The sequence below is a fragment of the Juglans regia genome, chromosome 6 (genome assembly GCF_001411555.2).
Source record: "Juglans regia cultivar Chandler chromosome 6, Walnut 2.0, whole genome shotgun sequence".
Lineage (NCBI taxonomy): Eukaryota > Viridiplantae > Streptophyta > Magnoliopsida > Fagales > Juglandaceae > Juglans > Juglans regia.
In genome coordinates, this window is record NC_049906.1 from 2491766 (window position 1) to 2513091 (window position 21326).

The 21326-nt window shown below is 35.7% G+C and overlaps 1 protein-coding gene across 1 annotated transcript; it reads right to left on the bottom strand.

The window, feature by feature from the left end:
• Nucleotides 1-12567: 12567 nt before the first annotated feature.
• LOC109005403 (alcohol dehydrogenase 1) lies at nucleotides 12568-16022 on the bottom strand. The gene is made up of 10 exons (XM_018984341.2): nucleotides 15758-16022; nucleotides 14907-15043; nucleotides 14542-14588; nucleotides 14097-14422; nucleotides 13906-13988; nucleotides 13738-13813; nucleotides 13512-13573; nucleotides 13319-13414; nucleotides 13054-13215; nucleotides 12568-12958 (listed from the first exon to the last, which is right to left on the bottom strand). The coding sequence occupies exons 1-10, from the start codon at nucleotides 15792-15794 to the stop codon at nucleotides 12842-12844; spliced, it is 1143 nt and encodes a 380-aa protein (XP_018839886.1). The 5' UTR covers nucleotides 15795-16022; the 3' UTR covers nucleotides 12568-12841.
• Between the last annotated feature and the right edge of the window lie 5304 nt (nucleotides 16023-21326).

Genomic DNA, 21326 nt, shown 5'->3' on the forward strand with positions numbered 1-21326 from the left:
GTAGAAGACGATACTGGATGTATAATGGTTGTTGTCATCTGATTGATAGAAGAAGAAATATTGAATTCTACAACTATTGATCTATTCGAACACATGTGAGGTAAAATGTATATTCATAAATTTATTTAAAAAAATTTAATGTATTATATTTTTATATTTTTTCATTATTACATGAGCACCTACCATATTTAGCAAATATTGGAATTACAGTTTCAGAAAAAAAAAATGAATTATGTATTTGCGTGCATAAATGAATCAACATTGACAATTACGGAAGAATAAGCTCAACGTACTCTCCACCCATCCTATAAATCAAGCTACATCATAAATACTCAAAATCTCTTATTGTTAAACTTTTCATTGTTGTAATTATATACCTAAATAGGACGCTGACTTGTATGTAAAATCCATGTTTATTTCTTCACTTTTTATTATGTTTTGTTCAATTTTTCTTAAAATTTCATTTCTCACATTTCCAGTTAGTATTTTCTACTATTTTTTTTTATTTTTTTTCCTTATTTTTATCAGCTCTTTGCCCTTACTAGTATATATATATATATATATATATATATATATGTATGTATGTATATAGCAACTTGTACAATCTCTTTAGGATTCAACTATTCTAAGTTTTGTCTAAGAAATCAATTTTTCAAAGTTTCATTATTGCTTTTATGGAATATAATAATATTGTATGATACAAATCCAACTACGCGTGTCTATCATCTACTTAAACTAGAATTATTTGGAATTTTTTTTGGATTTTCTTTCGATTTAATCCCATTCATTAGGAAGTGGAATACTTACAAGACCAATGAAAGCTCCAATTTTTAAATTATCTAAATTTAAATCTTAATAATAAGCAAATACATGGATAAACTTCAAGGAAATAGTTTAACCAATAAGATTATTCAATTACAATATTGATAGCAATACTTTTTGCCAAGTTGTCACCCTGCTGCCAGCACACAAGACATCTCAATTAACTGTATTTTAATGAGATCAAATGCGAAGGATATTTTTTTTTATTGAAAATCCCCGTTTACTGCTTTTTTGGATGTATAGAGGATGATTTCATGTGAAAAACTCCCCAATAAAGGTTATTCATCACCATGCATGGTAACATTATTGTTATAAGTTATTACCATATTTTATAAAAAGAAATGACAGGAACATAGTTTATGTACACGAATTTCATGACTTACATACTCTAAAACTGTATCTAACATTACTCTTTTATAAAAGATCATGACAAGAATACAGTTTATGTACACGAATCCCATTTCGCTAACATTTTATTTTCGAAAAGAGAAAACATTCACGTCTACTAATAAAGAAAAAACAATTGTAACATGTAAAATGTATGGCTTCTTAAAGGATTGCCTTGAAGGAGTTTTGTTAAAAAAGGAAATAGAAGACAAGTGAGTTTTGTATGCAAGTTTTTACCATGAATTTTCTGACATAGGCCTCAATTTTTTATCATGGCGTAAGAAATATGACATCAATAGGATACATTTTAAGTCAAGAAAATTTAGATGTCTATAAAATATGAATGCTTTTTCTATGTTGAATTTTCTTACAGCTGAGGTAAGGAGGACATTGGCTTTTGCTCCGGAGAAGCTTGAAATTAGAGAGATTGGGAGCTATATAGAGTATAACTGTTCATCCATAGATTCTCCCCTATTGGGAATATTGAGACTCAAAGAATATAACAATCGTATGAATCTGGAATAACAAGCACTGCCCTCTGTATAATAAGATCTCCCTAGAAGTACTTGGAGATCAGCTCTCTTCAATTTCTGCTTTGGAGATAGATGTGTGGAATAAAAATAGTGGGAGCCGGTTGAAGTTTGGATAGTTGTAATCCATCAAAATAAAGAAGTTTTGCACAAGTATCTACAAAATTGAGTAGCCAGATGGAAATCACATGTCTAAACTCTCAGTTAAAATGTATCCAGGTTCCATCTCCTCAGACGTCCAAGCTCTTACAACTTTAAAACCGCACAACATCACGTAGATGCATAGATTCATGGCAACCTCATATGTACAGGGAATACAAGTTAATGGCAAAGGAACTTTTGCAGGAGATTCGTGTTGATAAGAAAACTGTGAACCAAATACTTCAAAGTTTTGGTACTGTCTCACCAAGGATGCTCGAGTGTGCTTCCCAAAAGTTCGGCTTGATTATGTCACAATGTTCCACAATAACTTTCTTGTGAGAATTTCCAACGGATGCTCCATTCTCATCTGCTAAAGTTATGTCTTCCTGCATACAAAACTAAAATCTGAGCTTCAGAAGATACACTATCAAGGAAGATTGGAAAATGACTGACATAGAGGACGTTGTAAAACACAACCATTGAGGTTGAAGGAAGCCAACCAAACAGTTTGTCCCAATTTCCTTACCTCAGCTATCAACACTGAACAAAGGACAATTTGCTACCGTACAATAGAATTTTGGGGGGCTTTCTTTAAAAGTCAAAAGTTTCTTTTATATGAAAATTATTTATCTTTTTTTGTCATTTTCCAATAAAATCACAAGAAGATGTGTGGAGTGCTGGTTGCTTACAAGCAAAAGGACATATATCTACCTAAATAAGGACCTGAGAAGAATATTGTAAGCTTCTGAATAAAGTGGAACAAGTGATGAGAGAGAACCACCGTCATTAACTACTCAGGTTAGATGCCAAATTGCATGCTTACACACACAGCAAAGCTATCTACTTGCAGATTAATTTGGAAGGTCCAACTATCAGACAAACAATTTGTCATCTAGAAATTTATTTAACCATATTGATGCAAGCACAATGGAGTCCACATTCTCTCAAGAGTGGTCACCATTCACCAGATGAGCTCAAAAACCCGGCTGAGATGATCGGTCTAGGTGATTGAGCATCTAACACAACTTGAACCAACTCATATCCACATTTCATCATGCACCCCAAATTGTCACAGTGCAACATCTCTTAGTGGACTGATACAAGTTCAAGATAATCTGGGAGAAGTTACATTGAAAGTACTTGAAGAACTCACCTCTGGTAAGGAGATAAAGATTACCTTCTCCCAGAAAGCCAAGGAACCCAGGCGGAACATGGGTTCTAATTCATTGTACTCAATATAGAATTCCATGATAAGTAGTTCATGTTTCTCTCTTGCTTGAGTACCTTCTCTCCCTATAACATAGATTTCAAAATGATACAGACTAAATTTGCATTTTTATAAATGTCACAAACTGGATAATAAAGCATAGCATGGGCATATACGAAAATAGTGCAAGTATATAGAAAATAATTAATCCACTGCCGACGACCCTCGTGGTGGCCGCTGGTTGCTTCTCCAGCTCCCAGGTTATTGAATCAAGCAAAAGCAAGCCAAAGCAATAAAGTCATCCCAGCAGCACTTCATGCAAGCCACCTCATCGCAACTAACTGCCACGAGTCATCAAAATCAGCAAATCACGTAACCAACAGATGATTCTAGAAAGCATTCTGTTAGCACTTTCAGTACAGTTTGTTAGAAAGTTTTTTTTATTCCCTTTTCCGCAATATCCTCTGTTTTTGCCCTACTATACTTACTATATATAGAGCTAGTCATCGTATTGTAAAGCGAGACTTCTTTTTCAATAGAAAATGAACATTTCTTTTCTTCTCTGCTTTTCATCTCCACTAAGAAAATAAAACCAACATGGTACCAGAGCCATAATGGCTTCCAGCGACAACAACTCTCCTCCTCCTCCTCCTCCTCCTCCTCCTCCTCCCCCAACCAACACAAACCCTAAAGACCCCTCCAGCCCATACTTTCTTAATCCCAACGATGGACCTGCTACTCTACTCACCACTCATCTGCTTACAGCAGACAATTACCATTCATGGGCAAGGACAATTCGTAGGTCACTACGAATCAAAAAAAAGTTGAGTTTTATTGATGGTACCTTACAGGAACCTATCATTTCTAATCATCCCTTGTTAGAACCATGGCTTGAATGTAATGACATGGTGATAACTTGGCTTCAAAATGCAATGTCATTAGAGATCAAAAATAGTGTCGTGTATGTTGTACCGCTCATGACCTATGGCTTGAGTTAGAACAACGATTTGCACAAAATAATGGTCCTCGAATTTATGAGCTCAAACAGTCCATTAATTCCCTTGTTCAAGGTGATGATTCTGTAAGCTTGTATTTCTCCAAACTGAAAGGGCTTCTTGATGAACTTCTCAATTTTGAAGTCATTCCATCATGCACATGTGGTGCCATGAAAAATGTCCTTGAGAACCAGCAACGTGACTGGACTATGAAGTTTCTCATGGGGCTTCATGATTCCTTCACCAATATCAAAGCTCAAATCATTTTGATCAAACCCATTCCAAGCCTTAGTGAAGTCTATGCCCTGGTTCAACAAGAAGAAAAACGAAAGCAACTTTCCAACCCTCCCAACTTACATGATACCCTTGCCTTAGCTGCAAAATCCACTTTCTTCTCTAATCGGGACAACCCCAAACCATATGGATCTCCAAGGCGAGAAAAATCATTTTGCAGCCATTGTAAAATTCCTGGCCATTCTCTTGAAAGATGTTTTAAAGCTAATCCAGCTCTTGAAAAACCAGTTTGTACTCACTGCAATTTAGTTGGTCACACTGCTGCCCGATGCTTTAAATTGCATGGCTATCCATCTAGCCATAAACTGTCCACTCGAGGAAAACCAACAGCATCATTTGCTAACCAAGTCTGCTCTTCCAACCAAGAACAGATCAATGAAGGATCCCAAGAAGCTCTCACCAAAGCTCAATATCAACATCTTTTAACTTTGCTGCAATCACAAGTTTTACAGCATTCTATTAATCAGGTTCAAATTGATTCCACACCCTCGGCTTCCACCATGACTGGTATGAATTCTTGTTTCACAGCTCTTCAATCCCCTTCTCCATTAACCACTGTCACAAGTTGGATAATCGACACAGGTGCAACAGATCACATGATCTGTTGCCCTTCTCTTTACACCAGTTCACCCACTCACGTGTCTCTCAATGTCAAGTTTCCCAATGGTCATCTTGCACAAGTAACTCACAAAGGGACTGTCCATCTCAGTGACAAACTCATTCTTCATGCTGTTCTATGCATTCCTACTTTCAATTTTAATTTGATCTCAGCCAGAAAATTAACACAAGATATATCATGATGCCTCCTCTTTTTCACTAATGAGTGCTTTTTACAGGACCTTCTCTCTTGGAGCACGATTGGGAAGGGTGAGATCCACAATGTTTTATATCATCTCAAATTGACAACCGTTGCACCTACTGCCTTCTCCACTGTTTTCTCTACGTTACCATGTAATAAATTTCCTTTTTCCAACTCTGTTACTTCCCATCCTAATGACCAACAGCTTTGGCATTATCGAATGGGTCATCTATCTGATTCACGGCTTTCCTTATTACAAAAGGACTTACCTAATCTTGCTATTATTAAAGCCAACATACCTTGTGCTATTTGTCATTTTTCTAAGCATCACCGTCTACCATTTCAATCAAGTGAACATTGAGCATCCCAGCCTTTTGATCTAATACATTGTGACATATGGGGGCCTTGCTCTCAAACAACATATGATGGTTCTAGATTTTTCTTAACCATTGTTGATGATCACACTCGATGTACTTGGTTGTATTTAATGAAAAATAAATCCCAAACCAGACCTCTCCTTCAATCCTTTTGCTCTCTCATTGAGACCCAATTTCAATCCAAAATCAAAATCATTCACTCTAATAATGGAGCTGAATTTGCAATGACATATTTTTATTCAAAACAAGGAATGATTCATCAAAGAAGTTGTGTTGAGAGTCCCCAACAAAATGGTGTTGTTGAACGCAAACACCAACACATCCTTAATGTTGCCCGAGCATTGCAATTCCAATCCGGTATCTCACTTTCCTTTTGGAATGATCTTGTCTTAACTGCCACATACCTTATTAACCGTACCCCCTCCCCCAATCTCCAAAACAATACTCCATACCAATTGCTCTTTCAAAAACCACCAACATATAACCACTTGAAAACCTTTGGCTGTCTATGTTATGCATCAACTATTAAACAAAACCGCCACAAATTTGATTCCCGAGCTAAACAATGTATTTTACTTGGATATCCTTTTGGAATCAAGGGTTACAAGCTACTAGATTTAGCCACCAATTCCATCTTCTATTCTCGTGATGTCATCTTCTATGAACACATTTTTCCTTCCAATTTACCATCAATTTCCAATCATCATAGCAGCCACTCACATTCCACATCATATTTCCCTCTTCTTGGTCCAAACATTCCCTTACCTGCACCTATTTCCCCGCCCTCCCACACTTCTACATTTACATTCCAGCCTTCTATCCCTCCCACTCAATTCACTCCATAATCCCCTACCTCTCAAATTAATCCTCCTAACTCTTCATCTGCCCCTCGACGATCCACTCGACCCAAGAAACCCCCTTCCTACTTACAAGATTATTCTTGTCAACAGGTCCTTGTGACTCCCTCTTCACAATCCAGCTTCAAGATACAAGGTACTGATTCTCTTTATCGTTTGTCATCTTATTTAACCAACAAAAATTTTTCTCCAAAACATGCTGCCTTTGCTGCTGCCATTCTTCAAATTTCTGAACCTTCCACTTACTCTCAAGCTGTGAAATCTTTTGAATGGCGCAAAGCCATGGGCTGAGATTGATGCTTTACAATTGAATAATACTTGGGATATTGTTAATCTGCCTATTGGAAAGAAAGCAATTGGTTCCAAATGGGTTTACCGCCTCAAATACAACTCGGATGGCTCTATAGAAAGACATAAGGCACGATTGGTTGCCAAAGGGTATACCCAAGAGGAAGGACTTGATTACACTGAAACTTTTTCACCCGTTGCCAAACTTGTCACAGTCAAAACTCTTTTGGCTATTGCTGCCATTAAAGGTTGGAGTTTGCATCAATTTGACGTAAACAACGCCTTCTTACATGGCGAACTCCACGAAGAAGTCTACATGAAGATGCCTCCCGGGTACTCAATTCCCAACAAAGAAAAAGTTTGCAGGTTGAAGAAAAGCTTGTATGGACTTAAGCAGGCTTCTCGGCAATGGTATGCCAAATTTTCCTTATCTTTACTTCAATATGGTTTCAATCAATCTCGGGCTGATTATACTCTTTTTACCAAAGGCAGTGGTCCTTCATTCATTGCATTACTTGTCTACGTTGATGATATTATTGTGGCTACTAATGATCTCAAAGCTGTTTTTGACTTAAAAGAATTCTTAGCTACCAAGTTCAAGATCAAAGATCTTGGTTGTCTAAAATATTTTCTGGGTTTAGAGGTTGCCCGAAATCCTACTGGAATACAGATTTGTCAACGGAAATATACATTAGATATATTAAATGATGCTGGTTTGCTTGGTTGTAAACCAAGCTTAATTCCCATGGATCCAAATATTAAATTGTGTAAAGATGAAGGTCCATTGCTGGATGATCCTAGTGAATATAGACGAATGGTTGGCAGACTTCTCTATCTCACTATTACACGACCTGATCTCTCCTACTCTGTTAATATCTTGAGTCAATACATGTCTTCACCACGAGTCCCTCATCTTCATGCTGCCTATAAAGTGTTGCGGTATCTCAAGAAATCACCAGGACAGGGCTTGTTCTTCCCATCTTCATCCTCATATCACTTGACTGTCTACTGCGATTCGGACTGGGCATCATGTCTCGACACTCGGCGTTCCACAACAGGCTATTGTGTCTTCCTTGGTCACTCTCTTGTCTCCTGGAAATGCAAGAAACAGACAACTATATCAAGAAGTTCTGCTGAAGCAGAATACCGCTCCATGGCCTCAGCCTCATGTGAAATCATATGGATCAAGTACCTTCTTACAGATCTCCAAGTCCCTCATTCTCAGCCTGCTACTCTCTATTGTGATAGCAAATCAGCCTTACACATCGCCTCCAATCCTGTCTTCCACGAAAGAACAAAACACATTGAATTAGATTGTCATCTAATTCGGGATAAAATTCAAGAAGGAGTTCTCACCATAGCCTACACACCATCGCAGTCTCAGCTTGCAGATCTCTTAACTAAAGCTCTACATTCTCCTATGTTTTACTCTCTGTTGCTCAAGATGGGAGTCACTGATCTCCACTCTCCATCTTGCGGGGGGATATTGAATCAAGCAAAAGCAAGCCAAAGCAATAAAGTCATCCCAGCAGCACTTCATGCAAGCCACCTCATCGCAACTAACTGCCACGAGTCATCAAAATCAGCAAATCACGTAACCAACAGATGATTCTAGAAAGCATTCTGTTAGCACTTTCAGTACAGTTTGTTAGAAAGTTTTTTTTATTCCCTTTTCCGCAATATCCTCTGTTTTTGCCCTACTATACTTACTATATATAGAGCTAGTCATCGTATTGTAAAGCGAGACATCTTTTTCAATAGAAAATGAACATTTCTTTTCTTCTATGCTTTTCATCTCCACTAAGAAAATAAAACCAACACTGGTGGTCGACGAGATTGCTCCCATTGGCCCCTAGACCTTGCACGACGATAACCAAGCAGAGAGAGTTAAGGTGTGTTTTGTAACCACCAGGCTAGAAATGTGTAAAAAGTCGTTCATGGCCCATGGTAACGACTCAGGCCTTGGTTGGTGTCAATTAAAGCCCACGAGGGCGGTTCGGAGCAATGGTACGGTGTCTGTATCTTCATCCATTGCAATAAATATAAAATAAATACAACAAATATAAATAGAGAACGAGACAAACATATTTACGTGGTTCAGTACAAGTTTAAGTCCACGTCGTTTGGAGGGTAAATGCACTCTAAATAAGAGTATTTTACAATCTCTTATAGTCTCTCGTAATTCACTGTACAAATAGGGTTGGTAACCCCTACTACTTGGAGAAAATAATCAAACTAAAACTTTTGTCTGGAAGTTGAAGAAGCTCTTGCGTCTAGTCACCCATAAGTCCTCATCTCTCAGTTGATCTGATCCTTTTTATTAGCCTATGACAGTGGTAGGTGATGAATTCGGTTTTATGTTACTTCGTTATCTTCTTTTGCATGTTTGACCCTCTCTCTCTATTGTCCTTATTTTTCCCTTTAGTTCCCCCTTTCCCTCTAACTTCCCCTATTTCTTGTCCCATCCTTGTCCTTCTGTCCTCCTCTCTCACTTCCTTTCTTATGAAATCTCTTCTTTGGACTAGGCCTAAGATGCCATACGAGTTAGGGGGAACTTATTTGTTGATGGTCTATTGAGTTGTCATAGGTGCAATAAAATGATGTTTTAGTATTTGATTGTGGGATAATTAATTATCTCACAAACAAATTGTAGGAAACAGGTTTTTTTCCTACAGGTAGATTTTGGTGACAATTTCTCTTTTTAAGAAGAGTTGATGTGGTCACAAATAGGTTATTTGCACAATAGGATTTCCTACAACTAATTTTCTTGAGAAAAATTGCCTTTTATTTGTAATATTTCTTGGTGATGGTGGAAAAAAAAAAGATTTTCCCATGAACTTGTAGTGTTGGCGGAAAAAGACTATTTCTTCACCAATTATGTGCTACGAGTCTGCCACGGAACAAATTGGTGGAAAAAAACCTTTTTTCCACTAAAGATATGCTTTTTTACACGAGCATCACTCTCGAGAAAAATTGATATTTGTTGTAGTGGATATTTTATCGCTTCCACTTCCATTCAAACATTCTCATCAAAACAGACTCAGATCAACAAAGAGAGAAATATTGAGTGAAACGAAGAGAAACCAACATTGGGTTCTTGACGTTGATGACATAGAGGTTATACATACAACTAGCGAAGCGACATAGAGTGATGAATACGAGGGTCACGAGGCAACGAAGTTTCAATCAGGCTAGCAGCTAGGGTTTGAGAGAGAGAGATTGGGGACAAGCCTTTTCTCCCATTTCCCGATGCTTCATGGCCTTGTTCACACTTCATTGTGCAGTCACTTTAAAAAAATAGAATAAATACGGAATCTACATAAAAAATTAATTAATTTTTTAATAGTAAATCTCACTCTTTTTTAAAATGACTGTATGATACTTACGTACTCCACAACTATACGTAACATTTCTCTTTATAATTTCCATCCACGTTAAAGTTTCTTTTTACGTACTTTCCTCTTTCCTAGTAATAATATAAGTAAAAGTTCAAGAACACAATTTCTTGTCTAATTTAAAACTATTTTAAGATTCTCATATATTCTATTGAGTAATGTTAAATATAATCATAAAGTATGTAAACGTTGTGTATTCGTTTTGAAAAAGAGTAATTTTTTTTATTAAAAAATTAATTTTTTCATATAAATTTTATATTTATTTATTTATTTATTTTAAAATAATTATACGGGGTTTATATATTCACAAACGTAACTATTATTTTTATATTCTATTGAAATGTTAAGTGAGGGTAAAGGATATCTCCAAAGAAAGAGAGTGCCGCGGCGGCCAAGAGTTGAATGCTTTATATCAAGGAAGTTAAAGATTTTTTTAACTTTTTTTTATTAAAGTAAAGATATATCCACAAATATTTTTTTTATTAGAGTAAAATAATCCACAAATATTTTTTTTAAGACTCTTTATATAATTTTATTTTAGAGTGAGAATATTTATTTAAAATATCTTTTTTTAAATTATTTTATAAAAGTATTCCTTATTTAAAACATAATTATACAAAGAGTTGTAAAAATAATTATGTGTCTATATTTTTCTTAATAAGAACAATTCTATCTTCTTAAAGAGTGAACAAAAATTAAGTGGAATATTAGAGCAAACAAGAATATGCTTATTCTATCCTGGTGCAACTATACAAGTATAGAGGATTGACAAATGGATTTAGAAAGAAGAAATGATAAAGTTACCGAAAAGTGTAAACCTATTTTGTACCAATTTTTTTTTTTTAAAATTTTTTTATTTAATAATTAAAGAAATATTTTTAATAATTTTTTATTTTAAAAAATGTTGAAATGGTTTAAAAAATATTTGAAAAAAATAGAAAAAAAGTTTACACTATTCGATAAAAAAAATGTATAGAATTTTCTGTGGCCTAGCACCCTAAAATCTATCTCTTATTTGGATATTATTGAAAAGTTGGAGTTGGATTTTTACTAAAGCCAAACAAGTTTTGAAACTTTTTAAAAATCTTAGATTTGAAATCTTAGTTGATTTGACATCTAAATCTAAATTCAAACTAGTTGATTTGAAATCTAAATCTAAATTCAAACTAAATTTAAAATTCTTGTATCCAAACACAATTTTAATCTTTTTGTTCGAGTTGGCCAGTTTAAATTCATCTCAATTCATTTTATTTAATTATTGTTATTTTTTAAAATTTTAATACAAAATATAATAAATAATTTAAAATTTTCAAATATCAAAATAATAATAATATTAAAAAATAATATTCTAATAATATTTTATTTAACTTTTAACTCTCATCTAGGGGTGTACAAAATTTTGAAAATTCCGACTCCGTCCGACTCCGACTCCGACTCCGACTCCGACTTCGTCGGAGTCATCGGAATTCGGAGTCGGAATTCGGAGTAGTTCCGAATATCTATTCGGAGTCGGAGTCGGAGTCGAAGTCGGAGCTCCAAGAAGCTCCGATTCCGACTCCGAAATTTTTTTTACTGAACACTTGCGCTCGAGTGAGGTGTCGAGCGCAAGTCGAGCACACGTTGTATTGAACATTGGCTCAAGCGACATGTCGAGCGGAAGTCGAGCGAACCTCTCTGGAAGAGTTCTGCTCGAGCGACAGGTCGAGCGGAAGTCGAGCGAACCTCTCTGAAAGAGTTCCGCTCGAGCGCACGTCGAGCTCCGATCTTATGTCGGAGCTCCTATAGGAGGTCGGAGCTCCGACCTCCGATCGGAGTCGGACTCCGACTCCAGTTCGGAGTCGGAGTCGGAGCTCCAATTTGGCTCCGACTCTTGTCAGAGTCAGAGGTCGGAAACGAGCACTCCAACTCCGTCGGAGTCGGAGCCCAGCCCTACTCTCATCTCAACTCAACTCAATTAAGTTTAACATCTAAACACAGCAAAATTTAAAGTACAAAATAGATAAATGAATCCTATAATATTTATTGCCAGGCTAAATCCAATCTGAAAATTCCACCCAAGATTGGTGTTAGCAATGAATTCAATAAATTGAAAATTCATAAAAACTTTTACAGCACCCTGTTTTCAGTTACTTCCCCAACACACTGCAAAGAACTCTTTTTGTCTTTTTCTTTTTCTAAAGTAATGTTAATATACTTTTTGCAATGGAAAGCAAATAATCTATTATGTATTGGGAGGTCTGTTTGAAAGCAACAAGTTGCAATGGAAACTTAAAACATTCCATGTGAAAGCTGCAGCATCAGAGTCCCAAGCACCATTTACACATTTCAGCCTAAGCTTGATCGACTCTACATCAATGGAGCCTTGAAAAACGCATAGCTGCATTTCATTTTTTCAACTGCCCAAAACCCCTGTGAGCAGGAATTTAGGAACAATTTTGAGGAGAACAGAAGAAACAAAGGAAGAATGGGGTGTTCTGTGTTCTGTCACTGCATCTCTATCCCATGGTATGTGGATACAGATCAGTAAGCAAATTTCATTAACAGGATGAAGAAAATATAAAGATACCCACTATGAACAAACATGATGAATATTTCACCAGATGCAAAGGAAAAACATAAGTAAATTTATATTTATGGGGTAATATTCGCCAAAACCACAGACAAGTAAAACATCTTCTTCTCTCTGCCCAAAAACATAAACATTATTACTATTATCTTGTTGTAATTCCATCAGTTCACGCCTGGTGTTTTAAGCATCCATGCTGATAATGCAACGGATAGACTTCCCATGCAGCATGTAATCGAACGCTTTGTTGATCTCTGAGAAAGTGACTGAGTGAGTGATAAATTTCTCAACTTCAAGCTCCTATAACAGCAACAAGAGATGATATATCAGTCACAAAGATATTGAACACAAGATTAGCCCTGCCTTGTTATGTCAAATTAACAAGAAAAGCTTACCTTGTTCATGTACTTTTCCACGACACCAGGAATATCAGTGCGGGGCTTGTAGTTGCCAAAGAAGGTGCCCTTAAGAGTCCTCTCGTTCAGCAGGTTCATAGGATGAGTCTTGAATGAGTCGTCTTTATTTGGGACTCCAACAAGCACTGCAACACCCCAACCCTGATAAAGAAGCAAATTTTAGTGTAACATGGTTGGAAACTTGAACTATTTCTCTGATCTTCTAATAATAGAAGAGGCTAAAAAATTTATGAACAGTCATTACATCATGAACGCATTCAAAAGCTGAGATCATGGCCTGGATGCTTCCAGTACATTCAACAGCCCTATCCACCCCTCCATCAGTCATCTCAGCAATCACCTATTAATCAAAATTTCATTGTTAAAACAAAGATAAGGTGTCTGGAATCAGAACTTACTGGTTACAAAATAGAAAAGGTCATGGTATTCGAAGTAACCTCTTGAACAGGCTTATCGTGATCTTTTGGATTCACAAATTCAGTGACTCCAAATTTCTTGGCTGTCAAAGAGATTAATAATATAAGCCATCATCAGTACATAAATACAACCTCAATATCAATAGTGACAAAGTATTACTTATAAAAATAGAATCTTTAGGAACAATGTATCTATTAGATCCTTTGAATGTGTTTATAAATTCTTTTGTGCAATTGATTAACTCACCTTCCTCGAATCGACTGGAGTTCAGATCAATACCAATGACTCTTGAAGCCCCAGCAATCCTTGCCCCTTCAGCAGCCTAAATATCAGGAAAAAAAAGAAAGATTCAGAAAAATCATCACAATCTTTTTGCAGTTGGAAAAAGCAATAAAACATTAAAAAGAAACTTACAGCAAGGCCGACGGCACCCAGTCCAAAGACAGCCACAGATTGACCCTTCTTGGGTTTTGCAACATTCAAAGTGGCACCAAGACCTTCAACCACAAAGCCAAATATATCATTGGAAACTGCAAGATTTTAAGAGTATGTATTCTCACAGCTATTAGTTTGCTATTCTTCAAATGGAAGGAACTGCTCCGAACCTGTGGATATTCCGCAACTAAGAACACAAACTTTGTCAAGTGGGGCTGCAGGGTTGATCTTGGCAAGGCAGCCAACATGGATAACAGTGTATTCACTAAATGTAGAGGTGCCAACAAAATGGTAAATTGGCTGTCCATTTTTGGAGAACCTCGTCTTGCCATCGCTAAGCATAACACCCCTGTCAGTGTTAATCCTGAGGAGGTCACACATATTACTTTCCTCTGATTTACAATGGCGACATTCCTTGCACTCGCCAGTGAAGATAGGGAGGACATGGTCTCCAGGTTTGAGATCAGTAACACCCTCGCCTACACTCTCCACAATTCTGGACAGAAGCAAAGCAAACAATGAGTACTCTTTCACATAACTAAAAAATAGTTTTCTTTTTCTTTGACTGAGATTGAGCTGAATAGACAACAGTTAGAAATCTAGAAATATACGTACCCTCCAGCTTCATGACCAAATATGCGAGGAAACAGCGGTGTCTGGCCCTGAAATATAAAGAACCATTTAAACCGATCAAATTCAGTTATGAACAAAGTTTGCTGATTGTTATGCACATGTTTGTATCAAACCCAGTACCATAATAACAAGGCAACAGGGGAAAGCCGAAAGAAGCAATCAAATGGGGCAAAACTTCGAGGATTTTACACTAATCCAGTACGTTACAACACCATTTGCATAATATGGATAGTAGTAATTAAAATGCCACTACCTCCATTGCTCATATTATGTTAAGGTATTGACCCCATAATCATAAGAGATTTAATTTGAGATGCGTGCAATAGATATTATCTCAAATCTTTTACCTTGGCTTCCCAAAAGTAAACATCAGTGTGACAAAGGGAGGTGAAAAGGATCTTCACGCGGACTTCATTTGCCTGAGGTGGTGCCACTTCCACTTCTTCAATCACCAGCGGCTTCCCAGCCTCCCATGCCACCGCGGCTACATTAAACACATAACCCAGTTAGCAGATACCCCCAACATAACATCAAGATTTCAAATTGTCAAGAATGATACAAGGAAAAGGCATCAACCTGTGCAAGTAAGATTTGGAATATATATAAATATATATATATATATATATATATATATATATATATATTTAAGAGAGATGCATATAGAAGACTATCTAGAAATTTCAGATCAGCTGCGTTAACCAGGAAAAAGAAAAGAAAATATTTTTTAAAAATAATATCTTTAAAGCAGATCACAGCCCCAGAACAACATTTGCTGAAATATCGAAACAGCTTAAGATTAATCTGAAAACAAGGAATAAGGAAAACCAGTTCCTTATATCATGCATAGAGGGAGAAAATGTCCCTTGGCATCCCCAACAACTAGAAATAAGGAAAGGAAAAGTTCAATAAGAAGAACCGACAGTGATCAGTTCGTACACATGCTTTACAATAACCAAATCCCCCCATAAACAACAGTATCACAAAGAGTTTCTGCAAAACAGATCAAAATCAAACTAAAAGAAAATTCTTTTCTGTCGTGTAAAGAAATCCACGGGTCAATAACTAAAAACAAAGCAAAAAATAAAAACAGAATCAGTGGCAACCCATCACCAAGACGACCCACAATACACTAAGATCGCATTTGACAAACAGCGGAAAAGAGAGATTAGCAGTGGTGGTGGCGGTGGTGACGGCTCACCTTTGCACTTAATAACCTGACCGACAGTGCTCGACATGACTACTTCGGATAATGATGATAAGAATCGCTCGCTTTGTTTAATTTGGTTGTGAGAGATGTCTCTGACTGTGTCTGGGGAGGTAAATATAGGTGTCGAGAGAAGGAGAAAACCGTTAAGAAAACCAGTATACTATTCTAAAAGGTTGTCACTGTGTCAAAACCACTAGTAGTATCCCACGGCGCCTGCTGGTTCAAGGTCGCTGCGTGGCTGGCTATTCATAGTATTTGACTGTGTATTATTCTAAGCTCAGTTTGATAAAAATGTGACCTGGTTTTGAATTTATGATAAAATCTTAGGTTGCGTTTGGATGTTGAAGTGAGTTGAGTTGAGTTGAGTTGAGATAATAAAATATTGTTAAAATATTATTTATTATTATTATTATTATTTTGGGATTTGAAAAAATTGAATTGTTTATTATATTTTGTATTGAGATTTGAAAAAATTGTAATGATGAGTTGAGATGAATTGAGAGGATTTTTGGTTCCAAACGAAGCCTTAGTGGCGTAGGATTGAGATATAACTTGGAGAAATTATTCTAAAAAAAAAACCTTGGAGAAATTATTAGATATTATTAAAATATTAATCATGATGTGGTGCTTTTATCTTACCGTAATATAATATGTTATATCATTAAAATTAGTAACATAACATGTTATACTAATCGGAATATTGGATATCCTTTAGTTTGAAATTATCTCATAATTCTTTGATATTATTTTATCTTTTAACTTAAGTCTCGTTTTGATAGTAAGATAAGATGAGATGATTTTAGATGAAAGTTAAAAGTTAAATAAAATATTATTTAGAATATTATTTTTTTTAATATTATTATTATTTTATGATTTGAAAAGTTAAATTGTTTATTATATTTTATGTGAAAATTTGAAAAAATTGTAATGATGAGATGAAATTTGAGAAAATTATTAATTAGGATTAAATTGATATGTATGTCATCTTTATGTATAACTATTAAATTTTATAAAGAAATGAACATTAATGTGCTCAAATTTATGCTCAATGTATGAAGAGGGATGGATCATAATTTCTATATAAAACATATCAATATTAAAAGTGATTAATATATACTTGGTATACTTGGTAATAGGCTGGAAATTAAATGAAAAGAGATCATCGTATACTTGGTAATAAAAACTAATGTTATTAATTAATAAATTAATTAATTAATTTCATAATTGATGAGAGGAAGCAAGTAATAATTAATCAGAGCTGGAAATTAAAGGGCGGAGGCATATTGAGGGGGTTTTACAATTAGTAAGTTGAAAATTAAATACAAAGAGATTTACATGATGTAACCAAGTCATGTACGGATCTGGATTGAAATACGGATCACCATGTTGAAATGCATGGATTCTAGTTTGAAAAACTCTATGGATTATTGCTGATTCCACGCGTCAACCCCACACCTGGTTTTTTTTTTCTTCTTCTTCTTTAACACGATATAAAATAAAATTTGAGGAAAAAGAGATAGGAGAGAGATCATGCCAAGGAGAGAGAGGGGTCAAAAAGAGAGCTCGAGGAAATAGAGGATGAAGAGAGAGAAAGTTTGAGATGAGAGAGTTTGAAGGTGATGGGATCTAAAATAAAATTAAAAATGTAAAAAATATGAAATATAGAATAAAATAATGATTGATGTATAATAAAATTCTTCTAATTTTAGTATAGATAGTCCTGCATTGGTTTCTTTTCTAGTTCTGACATACGTGATACTATTTTAGGTGTTTTATATCTCTATATTTCTTATCAAAAATTTTATATACTATCATTTTTACATATTTTTTGAATAAGTTATAAATATGATTGGTTGTATTATTATTTTTAAATATAATTAAAATAATACAATCAATCACATTATTAAAATATACAAAAAAATGGAAAAAATTAGAACGTGCATAAAAATTAAATAAATAAATAAAAAGTGCAGCTTTAGCAGCTATATATCATCATGATCGATTTTTAGATTTTTCAACCAAAGAAATTAAAGAAATAATATCTATCTCAAAAACTGTACTTTTAATGAATTTCCATGTACAATGTAAAATGGTTCGGTGAATAGTACAAATATATATTGATGATCAGACCAAATATACGATATATGTTAATTAAGGGTATGAAACTAATTAATAGAGTTAATTTATATATGTGATATTCCATATATTCTTAGAAAAATTCTATACACTATACTATCATCCTATTTTTTTTTTTTTTAGAATGAAACATACTCATTTCATTAATAAACCGAAGTTACAAATGTGACTTATCAATACAAGAAGTTCCATACATAGAAAATACAGTCTATAAGCCAACTAACACAACAGTTCTGGGGCTTCCCCACACACAAATACATTTGTGGCGGACATTGTCTTAACTTCTAATCAAACTCTCTCGTAACAGAGAAAGCGCTTTGTAAAAACAGAACTTAATGACCCTCTCTATCCTCCCAGGGAAAAAGAGTACGGGACACTGCTATGGACATCAAATCCTATAGCCTATTCCTATTTTATTAAAACTAAACTAACAAACAATTACAAATAACCATATTAACAACTACAAGGCCACAAGTTCTGGTGAGACCTCAGACGTCACGCCCACCGCAAGCATCGTCATCTCGAGCTTTGGTGGAACGAGCACCCAGCGTACATACGGATCACAACAGCCCGAACGTATAACCATCGGCCATAGCATCGCCCAACACTCTCGAAAGCCTTGCCCCGGATTACGTCCGATCTAAAGGCCCAAACCTCACTCGGGTCAACAAAAGCAACACCAACATCAGAAACAAAACAACTACAAAATACTGAAACGGACAACAACAAAGAAACGAAACAAAAAAACAGAGCAAAAAATACAAAACGAATGAACAGTACACAATGGTCGGCATTGTTTCGTGCAAAAACTGTTCACGCTGGGAGGAAAGCCGACGGTCAGACTTGGAAGACCCGGAGTCAGAGGTTCCACAGCAACCGAGCATGGTGTCGGGAGAGGGCTCCTCGGTGGTGTGTGAAGGCCACGCGCCAACGCTGTCCAGAATTTCATCCCGCGCGTGTGGGCTACGCACCACTCCGATGGACGCCAGATTTGGAGGTCTTGAAGATCGGCGGCTGTGCGTCATACTGGTGGGGCGTTAATAAGATGTGACACATTTATTATCATTAAATAATTATTTTAAAATTCTAATCTTAGAGCGTTACAGTCATGCGGGGTCCACTTTTGAGACAATTAATTGGATTCAAGTCCACGAATATTACGATAGCAATGGCACTGGTTTCATCCAAAACTTACCTATGATTAAAGAAAATCATGAGCATTAGGCACCTAATTAGTTTTGTGTTATAGTTTTTAGGTATATATGTATAATGTGAACAACATATTAATAGGTATTAATATTAGAGTTTTGCAACTCACAATCGGCAGTGCGAAACCGCCTGGTAATCTGCTGATGTGGAATAAAACGACGTCAGTAAAAAAAAACACAAACTGACGAAAGTAAGAAGAAAAATCATGGTATTCTTTTAGTTCTTGGTTTTGCTTGTTGTTTATATTGTTCTCCTTTTTTTTTTTTCTTCCTTGAAGGTATTCCTTGAAGCTGGGAAAACAATGGAAGCTAGAAAGACAAATGGGTATTCCTTCCTTTTTACAGTCGGCAGTTTGAGAGGAAAGAAAGGCAGAGCCACTCCTTACTACTTCTCTACTACCCAGTTGACTTTTTTTTTCCCTTCTGCCTTTTGCAGTAGGAATGTCGTCTTAGACCCACATCACCCAAAACAATCTCGTCCCTCTCTCAAAGCACCTCCTTACATTTCTTCATTGGAAACCATTTTCCCAGGCAAGGGATCAGAGGACCATTTCTCCAGCCAACAAAACCATTTATCTTCCTCTCTTTCTTCATCACTATATTACAAAACCAGTTCTTGATTTGGTTCTGGGTTACATCCCTTTATCTTCCTCTCTTTCTTCATCGCTATATATAAATCCTGGAATACCATTTATGCCTATATCACAAAAGAAGATGAGGCCCTAAGTGCATGGGGAGAGCATACGGTACAACAGAAATCTTAAGAAAATTAAAGGCAAAAAAAGGACTGGTTCGAGTTTTATTTTTTTATTTTTGATAAGTACTGGTTTGATGTTTATGAAGATGAAGCACTCATGGCAAAGACAATTAACAACCTAGCAAAATTTAAGGAGGTATTTGAGGAAGCATTTTTTTTTTTTTTTATTTTCTTTGGCTTTTGAAATTTGAAGAGGGAGGGGAATTTTGAAGAGGTAGCATTCAATCTCTCACTGGGCTTTTTCCATAGCAGAGTATAAAATAAACAAAAAGTAAATGATTGATGGTATTCCTTGAAGGTGGGAAGACGAAGGGCTCTGTGAGTTGGGGAAGACTATTCTATGGAGAAGACGAAGCATGATTTGGGGGGAGGGAGGATTTGGCTTGTTTTCTGGTTTGTAGGGAATGAAAACGCATCGTTTTCAATTTATGTCCACATGGGACGCGGTTACGCCGCGGTTCCTCCCCTTGGTTGTAACTAGCATTTTTGTTAATATTATGTCCTTTTTAATATTATTTCTGTCTTTGGCTCTCCTGAAACCTATAATTTGTAGATCAAAACCATAATATTTATGTATTTTGATGTATATATAGGTTGTTGGGAATTATAAAAATGAGAATAAATATTATGCATTAGGCTAACTAAGGGTTTATAGGATGGGCTTTGGACCAGCGACAACTTGATGGTGCTATGGTGACAGACTCGCCCATTGGATAGTAACTATAGCTCTAACCGGATATTTCACAGTAAGGAGGGCTCATATGGTCACGCCAAGGAAGAGTAGCTATGCTGGTCGCCTCCACCTCGCTTTTTGCTTAGAAAAAAAAATATTATGCATTAGAAAGTAGATAAAAATATAATATTATATTTATAATAGAAGTGAAATGACCAATCCAATGTGTTGTTCAAGTTTTAAGTAGATAGTTAAAACCTAAAACACGACATATTATCTAAATTAATTTGCCTAAACCAATTTTTTATTTGATGTCACGTCATCATTCTAAAAAATTTAAAATAGAACTGGCCTTAGCTAATCCATACAAGACTCGAATTGAAGACAACAATTTTTTTGAAAAAGAACAATGATGAAAGAAAGGGGAAAAAAAGACCTAGATACCCATGTAATTTCTTAAGACTGGTTTATAATTAGGTTTTGGAAAGGACAAAATCGTGCATTTACGACATATAAGAATCTTCTTACAGAGCAATCTGCCCTTCAAATGTGTAGGAAATAGACTTAATTTGCCCAATCATCTCTAAGAGCATCGTTTGGGGGCTTGAGACGGTGGGAGTGTATGGGATTAAGTGACGGTTCTATTCTAGTCTTCCTAGAATGGTGATGTGTTGTCTAACTATTGAAGGATGTAAATCCCCTCTTAACACCTCATCCGGTTCCTTGTCTCTCTCTTACTGTTTAAAATACGAGTACTGTTATATACCATACTCTCATCCTATTTTG

Excerpts from the sequence above, each read along its gene's own strand:
- LOC109005403 (XM_018984341.2), bottom strand. The coding sequence starts at position 15,794 with ATGTCGAGCACTGTCGGTCAGGTTATTAAGTGCAAAG. Across the intron at positions 14,589-14,906 it reads TTTACTTTTGGGAAGCCAAG|GGCCAGACACCGCTGTTTCC; the intron begins GTAAAAGATTTG and ends TTTATATTTCAG. Across the intron at positions 13,216-13,318 it reads CTTTTGAATGCGTTCATGAT|GGTTGGGGTGTTGCAGTGCT; the intron begins GTAATGACTGTT and ends CTTCTTTATCAG.